This window comes from Urocitellus parryii, chromosome 2 (genome assembly GCF_045843805.1).
Source record: "Urocitellus parryii isolate mUroPar1 chromosome 2, mUroPar1.hap1, whole genome shotgun sequence".
Classification (NCBI taxonomy): Eukaryota; Metazoa; Chordata; class Mammalia; order Rodentia; family Sciuridae; genus Urocitellus; species Urocitellus parryii.
Window position 1 is genome coordinate 93,191,322 of NC_135532.1, and position 9,121 is coordinate 93,200,442.

General features: G+C 53.3%; 1 protein-coding gene across 6 annotated transcripts in view; it reads right to left on the reverse strand.

Annotated features, from left to right (window-relative positions):
- Cacna2d2 (calcium voltage-gated channel auxiliary subunit alpha2delta 2) overlaps positions 1-1,531 on the reverse strand; it is a 133,723-nt gene extending 132,192 nt beyond the window's left edge. For all 6 annotated transcript variants that reach the window (XM_026383848.1, XM_026383847.1, XM_026383852.2 and 3 more), the window contains exon 1: positions 1,317-1,531. In XM_026383848.1, coding sequence (XP_026239633.1) covers positions 1,317-1,531 — 215 coding nt within the window. The remainder of the gene's footprint in view (positions 1-1,316) is intronic.
- Positions 1,532-9,121: the final 7,590 nt, after the last annotated feature.

Here is a 9,121-nt window from a genome sequence, read left to right on the forward strand (position 1 = left end):
TTTCTCTGTGCACTCCCCCCACCCCATACACACAAAAAAAATTCAGACATTTGACAGAGGACACGTCCGTGCGGCACCTGTAATTTGCCAACTGATCACCCGCCTGAGCACAGCCAGGCTGTGCTCGGAGAGATGACAAGACTCACAGAGAGAGACTCACAGCAGTGCTTCTCCTGAGTTTGTTTTTTTTTTTTTTCTCATTTGGGAGAACCTACTAGCTGGAGTTGGCAGGTTCTGTAGCAGAACTAGGGGCTCCTACCCTTGGGCGGAAATGTTCTAATGACGCAGAGCCAGCCTCCCCTTTCCCTGAGGCCAGACCCTTCCCCTTGGCAACCAGCAGCCCAACTCCTCATGCCCCCAACCTTAGGCCAGGACACTAAAGAAAGAGTGCAGGGACAGGTGGCTCCTCAGACTCAGGGACAGAAAACAGAAGCAGGCTGGTCACTATTCCCCAAAGGGTTGTCTGGGTACTGACATATGGCTGGGGCATGGTGTCAGGAAACAGATGCTGTCCTAAAGGCCATTCACACTGAATACCCACTCCCAGCCCAGACACATCTGGCTTAGTTTGCGGGTTCTTTGGGAGGGCAAGGAGGCTCAGAAAGACCAAGAGCACCAGCAGAGGCTGGCAGAGTCTGAGATGCTATCACACTGTTGGCAGCGCAGTGGCGGCAGCAGCAGCAGGGGCAAGCAGGGGTCCTCACCCCCATTCACCTTCTGTCCGAGACCCAGCACCTTTACCTCCCAATTCGATCCTGAGGAACACTCCCCTCAAGGACCCCCAAGAACAGGCGACAGGAATCACCGGCAAGAAGGTGCTCACACCCTCTGCATCCAGACCCCTTCGAAAGAAAAAGGCAGGTGTGGAGGTGACCCCACCTCTGATTCTAAAGCGCCAGGTTCCCACCGGGGAGAGAACGTGGGGCAGAAGCGTCGCTCCAACTCTGCCGGGCAGGGGTCGCTGGCCAGCCCCCTTACCCAACCCCCAGGTTTCCTTCTCACCGGGACAGTGGCAGGAGAATCAGCTGACAGACTCGGACCCCCTCCCCATCCCGGGGCTTGGAGATCTTGCCCTGCTCCCTTTGAGGGTTTGGGTGAAGCAGGGGCACCGCGGGGAAGTTTCGCGACGCAGCTAGAAGCGCCGGGACCGTGGCAGCCAGCCCTCGGGGCTTGGGGCCACCGCCCCCGGGCGCAGCGTTCCGCCGGACTCAGCGCCCCCGCTCCAAAGAGGATCGCCTGGAGGAACCAGCGCCGACTGAAGGACTAAGGGGAGCACAGGGCTCGGTGGGGTCCCGCGGCCGGCGGAGGCCACTTACGTGTGCTGCTGGGGGAAGCTGTAGGCAGAAGCGTCGGGGGCGGCGAGCAGCAGTAGAAGCAGCAGCGGCAGCAGCAGCAGCAACAGCGGGCGCGCGGGCCCGGACGCCGGGAGCCAGGGGCCAGGGCAGGGCCGGGGACCGCGGCCGGGCCAGGGGCACGCAGTCCGCGCCGGGCCGAGCCGAGAGGCGCCGCAGGTCCGAGCCGGCACCGCCATGTTTCCATTCAAGATGCGGCGCCGCGGGGAGGGGGGGCGGCGGTGGCGGCGGCGGCGGGATGGGGGGGTGCAGGCGGCGGGCTGCGGGCGGCAACCGGCCTCTCCTCCTCCGCCACCTTCTCGGCGCGGGGCCTCTAGGGCTGCACCGGCCGCAGCGCCTCTGCGGGTTGCGAGCTAGGATTTCCCCGCCGCGCTGACTCCAAGCGCTCTGAGCGCCTGGCCCGGGACCTGCGCTCAAATAGCGGCCGCCGCCAACCTGCCGGCGCCGCCCTCCCCTCTCTCTTCTTCCCTCCCTCCCCCGCTCCCTGGCCGGCCCGCCCCCCTCCTCCTTTCGCCTCCCCCTCCCGTCCTCCCTGCCCGGCTCGCCCCCGCCGCGGCCACGCGCCCTCCTGTGCCCGCGCGCCCCTCGTCCCCGCGCAGCCCCGAGCCTGCCCTACTGGCCCGCGCAACCGAGTGGAGTCCGGGCGCGCGCGTCCAGTGCCCCAGCCACGGTCAGAGCGTGCCGTGTGCGGCCGGGTCCCCACACCACAAGCCCAGGTGCTCCTCTCTGCCCTACCCGCAAGGAGAGTCTCCCTCCTGAGAGGCAGGGTAGGGGCATATGTGACCCTTCTGGGGCTCGACCTTCAACAGGCTTGAGGCCTGGTGTCACAGGTTTAATGATGGAATGGCAGGATTCAGCAGACTATAGAAGAAGGTGGCAGTGCTGTCGTACCCTCAGTGACTCCAGCTACCTCGGGATTTCTCTCTGCCAGGGATTGCATGTTCAGACCCTGGCAGAAAGAAAAGGCAGGACCTCCTTTTTCCCTGAGCCAGAACCTGGGTACAGTTGCACAAGTGTGGGGGGCTGAAGATGGCAGGATGCAGCCTCCTGGATTCACTTCCCTGGGCTAAGCAGGTACTAGGCAGAGAGGAGCCCCAAATACCAGTTCCCAGGGCTTGCACAGCTGCTAGTCAGACTCTTCTAGGGCCAATGAGTGTGAGCACAACCCAAACATTCCTAGAGCCCCCTGACTCTTTCTTGCTTCAGGGAAAAGGCTGGGACTTGTTTCACTTCCAACCCTCAGCTTGTGGAGTGGCCTCTCAGAGCCTCAGTTTCCTCCCTGAGAATGCTTGTGTGGGTTCTCAGACCTATTTCCAGGATGAAGTGATAATGGGATGAATTAGTTGGTAAGCAGAAGCACTTGTAGTTGGGGGATAGTATCCCTGGGATCCTATCAAATTTCCCCCTAGAATATCACTCTGCCTCTGGATAGGATAGGAGAATGCGCCCTGCTGGTCGGGCACAGAGCCCGACTCCTTTAGCATTAGCTACCCAGAAACTGCCTAACATAAAGAGTGAGGGACAGTAACTGCTGGGCAGCTTAGTTCATACATAGATGCTCAGAAGCCTTCAACTAATGATATCTGGCTGGGTCTCACATCATCCTCTCAAAGGTTATCTCAAGGAGGGTTGCAGTTGAGGAGGGAAGAACAGTGGTCCCTAGCATAAGGAACACAGAGGTGGTGTTAGAGGCTGGAAATAGGACTCAGGACAACCTTTTTTTATTCCCTAGTCCTGGTGTGCTTCCCCCACCCCTACAAGTTAGGGCTCCACAAGGGGACAGCTTCCTTCATTTCTTGGAGCTTTCCTTCCTCCTGACCTTGAGTGGCACTTTAAGGGTCAGACTGAGATTTGCCAATAGACTCCAAACCACAAAGCTCCCAAAACATTATCCCAGTAAGACAGTGCAGGGGCCAGAGGCAAATAAAGAGGGGAAGCAATTAAGGGTAAATAGGGAGTAAGAGTTTACACATCCCTGGACCTCAAACACCTACAGTCCTGGGGTCTAGTGGACTATGGGAGATCAAGTCAGGACAGCTTTGCAGGGAGACAAGCAGAACCCTCACTGAGCCAGAGGTTTGAGTGTAGCAAATATGTGCCCCTACCCACGTCCATACAGAGTAGTCCCTCCACTAGGCTGGACATGGTGGGAGGGTCCTATTATGAAGAGTCAATAAGCCTGGGCTAACCAGCCCCCTTGCCAGTCCCTCCTGGTGATACCTGTCTTCAGCATCTCTGTCCCCTTACAACTAGGTAGGACTGGCCTGAGGTGTCTCCCGGATTTGTTTGCTGAACAGATAACTTGTGTTCATGGTCCCAGGTGACGAGCACACAGGGTGTAACTTCTCCTGAGTGCCCTGTGGGGAATGGGCACCTTCCCAAGACAAAGTCTCCAACAGCCTGAGAAATGAGGGGCAGCCTGCCTACCCTTTGACACCAGGATTATGGTGCTATCCCCAGAGAGTGCCCAGGCCATGAGGCACCTGGAGCCAGTCTGGGTATAACCATGAACACAGGCAGTTGGGCATTTCAGTTCCAGCCTCTGCAGATGTATACCTAATTGAGGCCGCTGGCTCTGAGGGGAAGGCGGGAGATTTTGGTTGACAGGCCGTTAAAGGAAGACAAATAAGGAGGAGAGGTAATTAAGAGTTAATGGGTAGTAAGAGTTTACACATTCCAACTTTTGAGGCTCACAATATCTTTGGCCTCCTGGTGGCTGATTCCAACAACAGGTTAAGATCTTGGGAGGAGGGGGCTGGGGATGTGGCTCAAGCGGTAGCGCGCTCACCTGGCATGCGTGTGGCCCGGGTTTGATCCTCAGCACTACATACAAATAAAGATGTTGTGTCAGCCAAAAACTAAAAAATAAATATTAAAAAAATTCCCCCCCCCCCCTCTCTCTCTCTCTCTCTCTCTCTCTCTCTCTCTCTCTCTCTCTCTTTTGGGAGGAGAGATCCAGCCTTCCCAGGAATAGTACTTCCAGGGCAGACATACTGATGGGCTAGACAGGAAAGGCCTGAGGCTACCTGCTTGGCCCCAGGTGCCTGTACAGGAAGATATGATGTAACAGGGGCAGGTAAAGCTACTGTTAGCGGAAAGGGATCTGGCTTGGCAGGAGGCTATAGGTGCTATTTCTGCATTCAGGCAGAAGGGAGGTCAGCTCAGCATCCATAAGAGATGGAAAGAATTTTATGGGGGAACTTACTGTGAGCCAAATAGGCCCTGGGCTTGGGCATGACTCTGGAGGGAACAGGAAGCCCATCAGAAATGTCTAGGACTCCTGGGATGGCAAGATTCTCACCCCAGCATGCTCTACTTCCAAGCCTCCCCTCCTGTTATCCTTTTGCCCCTCAAGTCAGCAGGCTGGACAGCTCCTTATTCAGTGAAATCTGCCCTGCAGCTTTTTATTATTATTATTATTAGTAGTAGTAGTCATTGATGAACCTTTATTTATTTATTTGTATGTGGTGCTGAGAATTGAACCCAGGGCCTCACACATGCCAGACAAGCGCACTATTACTTAGTTACAACCCCAGCCCCTGCCCTGAAGCTTTATTCCTCCAGTTCCTATTGCCTGGAGCACCCTTCCCCATCTCTACCACTTGGACCCAGGATATTCATAAATCCATCAAACCACTTATACCAGGAAGCCTTCCCAGACCAGACTCTCCTCAGCTGGTTAGACTTCCCCACCTCAGTCCCCTCTTTCCTGCCCCTTCCCCAGCCACACACATATACAGTGGCCTCTGCCTTGGGATCAGAAATATACCTCTACTCTGGACTCTTGTCAAACTGAGACCAGAGGCTCCCTAGTCCGTGTTATGCCCTCTAGGACCTATACAGGTTTTGGCCATTGAGAGAGAACAAGAAGTATGAACAGAAGGACTAATTTGAGTGTTATGTTAAGGAGAACAGGGGTATACCTAGGAAGAATGTGGTTTGGGCACAAGGTAGGATAACTTTGGCAACAGACATCACATGTTATGTAGTAGGCAAGTCACTTTACCCCTCTGATCCTATTTCTTCAACCATATAGTGGCATACATGGTCCCTATTTAGCGGGGCAGGAGTCTGAAGAGCCACTCTTGAGGGTTTTAGCCCTGAGGGTAAGATTTGACACTCAGCAAGGGCTTAGTGAAGGAGAGACTCAAACATTCCCAGGAAGGGCAGGCCCTGTGTACCAGCAAGCAGGAAGACTTCCTGGAAAAGAAAGAGGGATCCAGCTCAATTTTGCAAGATGAGCAAGGTAGGTGGACATGTTAAGGAAGAGAGAAAGGAGACACTGGAGGCTAAATATGACCCTACCCTTGTAAGTCTCATTGATCCATCTGCACCCAGGTCATTTGAGCAGATTTCAGCCTTAAAAAGTAGGAGAGCATCCCTATCTCAACCAACTCATTTCTTTTTTCTCTCTGTCCCCCAGTACTGGGGATTAAGCTCAAACATGCTTTATGACTGAATTATAGCTCCAGCCCCTTTTTATTTATTCTGAGACAGGGTCTCATTAAATTTCCTAGGCTAGCCTTGAACTTGTGATCCTCCAGCCTCAGTCTCCCCAAATAGTTGGGATTTTTAAGAATGAGCCACCTGCCTGGCTTCATCCAGCCTATTTCAACACACCTATTCCTTTGGGGCTGGACTCAGGAGTCCCCAAGGGCCCTTATCTGGGACACATTATATATGGGCATACCACTATAGCACATGCCAGTAGCTGCTGTGGCTTCTCCACTACTTCTTTGGAAATACATAGAAATTATATGCTCCCCCAAATGCCCTGCTTGAGCATGGTGCACACACACTATTACCTTCAGATACAACCAGAAGAGGATCTCACCTCTGAATGTACCAAGAATACTTCAGGCAGGCATGGTGGCACATATCTATGGTCCCAGTTAGCTGAGTTGGGAGGATCACTTGAGCCCATAACTTCAAGACCAGCCTGGACACCATACTGAAAACATATGAACATAGTAAAAAAATAAAAATAAAAAACCATCAAAGATCCTTGGAGCAATGTGACTCATCGTCAGTTTGGTTTTACTGTAATAAATGGAGGGGGCTGGAGCTTAAACCTTTCAGGTAGTAAAAACTTTCTGCACATCAAAGTTAGGGCTAAGTTCCAGGCTACAGACTGTCAGAGCTTCTAGGACAGAAGGGGAAATAGGCCCAGAGAGGGGAAGAGACTTGCTCTGAGCCACCCAGTGAGTGGTTAGTACAGATCATGATGTGGAAATTTGAGTCTGGAGACTGGGTTGTCATCCCAGATCTGTCTCCCTATGATAAAGAGTGAGGTCGGCCCTGCCGTGCCACCTGCCCTGCACCCTTGTGCTGCTGCAGCAGCCCCTCACTGCCAGGAGCGCCCCAGGGCTGGGGACTCCTCTTCATCTTGGCACAGAAATCGTTTCAGGGGTGTGGGGGAGGCTGGGGGGAGGGGGCAGCTGCTATCTTTGAAACAGAAAGATGCAGGACAGCATTTCATATGTAACCATTTGAATGTTTTTGCGGTTTTTAGAATTCAGAACCCTAGTTGGGGGGATGGTGGGGGCACTTGGGAGGTGGGGTAAGAAGAGTTTCCCTTTGTCCAGTAGATTGCACGTTAGTGGGTGGTTGTGCCAGGGACAGCTGCTGATAAGTTTGTGACAATCAGTCCCAGTCTGTGTTGCCGGGGTGCTCACTCAGAGAGAGGCTGTTATCCAGGAGCCCGTGCTCCTGGGTCCCTGAGGGTCATAGCTGGTCCCTGGCCAGTCCCCTCTGACTGAAGCCTCTCCTCTCTGCCCTTCCCTGCCTTATTCCCACCCATCTGGCCAGGGCTAATGCCCATTTTTAACACTATCCATTGATCATTTCAAGAAAACCTCTGTTTACTGTGCAGCACCCAGTGGTTACACACATTCAACTTGTATATTTGGCAGATTAAATTTGACATAATTGTTAAAAAAAAAAAAAGAGTGAGGTCAGTCACAGCCCCCGGGTTTTCCAGAGAGATCTGAACTAACCTCATTTTATAGATGAAGAAACTGAGGCCTAGGGAAAGGCAGGATTTGTCCCAGGGCTACAGTAAGCAAAGAGATTCAAGTTCCAAACTAAGGTCTAGGTTTTGCCCTCTGCCACCTTCTAGCCACTAGGTCCTTCAGAGTCCTCCAACTCCCCTTTGGGAGTACTCTGCCCAAACACCTGCCTGGTGTTTGTGTGTGTGTGTGTGTGTGTGTGTGTGTGTGTGGTGGGGAGGTTCCTGGGTATCTTCCCTGTGTCTCACTTGCCATGGTGAGTGGCATAAGGGCCCAGATGCTGGCCTTGCTCCCTCGCCTCAGCCCTTCATCGCACTCTGGCAAGAGAAAATGAGGACAAATAAAAGAGAGAAATTCTCCCCTTGGAAGAGCATTAGGTGTCTGAACAGCTTTCGAATAAATAAAAGTCTCCTGAGAGCCCCCGGCCAGCGCTGACAGCAGCTCTAACTCTCCACAAGACATGTTTTTCTGCCTCCAGGTGGAAGTGAAGGGTGTCAGCGGTGGGCTAAGTCAGGCTTCGGCAGAGACAGCTTTCCATCACTGCCTAACATCCCCTTAGCACCTCTGTGGAATGGCCACGGCAAATTGCCTCCTCTGATAGCAGCCCCTTCAGGCCAGTAAGAAGAGGGTGAGGGGCAGGTGCTGGCCTCTACCACCAGGAGTAGGAAAGAACTTCCTGGGCAGTTCCTTCCCTTGCCTGCTGCTGGGATCCAGTCATCAGTAATTCTGGAAATGACCTGTCCCTGACTTGCTTGTTTTGCAAGTAAATAAACTGAGGCAAAGGACTCTGGCAACTTGGTCAATGAAACCACTGGGGAGGGGGATGCTGGGATTGTGGCTCAGGGGTAGTGCCCTCGCCTAACACATGCGAGGCCCTGGGTTCAATCCTCAGCACCACATAAAACAAATAAATAAAGATATTGTATCCAATTACAACTAAAAAATAAATATTTTTTTAAAAAAGAATGAAACCATTTGGGGGAGGAAGACACATCTCTGCCCAGCTTGTCTGGAATGAGGGCTTCATTTCCAGAGTGGGGGCCCTCTGAGGACAAGACTGTACCTCTCATCAGCCACCTTGCCCTCTGCAGTAGCAGAAGGCACTTGAGTGACTGTGGTAAGGACTGATGCACATGCAATGAAAGAAGCAGCATCAGGTAGGGGAAATGATCAGAGAACGTCCTCATAACCTGTTTCTTCTGCTAAAAGCATTCTTCCGCTTTTGCTCATCAATCCTTTAGTGGATTAGCCTCTTCTAGGCCATTGAGGGGAGGGCAGGACCCATCTCCACCATCACTTAATTTAACTGATGGCTGCTGTTCCTGTGAGGGGCAGTTTGCACTCCATTTGTTGAACCTGTGAGATGGATGAGGCCAGGGGGTTTGATTTTGATTACTGAGGGGAGGTTGAGGCTATGTGAGGTGGCAGCAGAGTGGGTAGGAGCATCATGTTTTAAGAGGCTGAAGGACTCCAGAGAGGCAACCCTATCCCATTTTGTGTAGCTCCTGCCTCCCAAGGGAGGTGCTGGTCCTCAGGACCCACCTCCTGAGTTCTTTGAATACTAGGCAGGGAAGAGAAGGGACACTCTCAGTCAATAACTAATTCAGCCTTCCTGTTGGTAGATTGGAGCATGAAGTGCTCCACTCCTGGAATCATGGCCCCATTTACAGCCCTCACCAGTCACCCTGTGCCCAGGCTGAGGTAAGGCAGGGCAATGAGCAAGAAGAAAGGAAGCACGAGGCTCCTCTCTGGTGGTTGGAG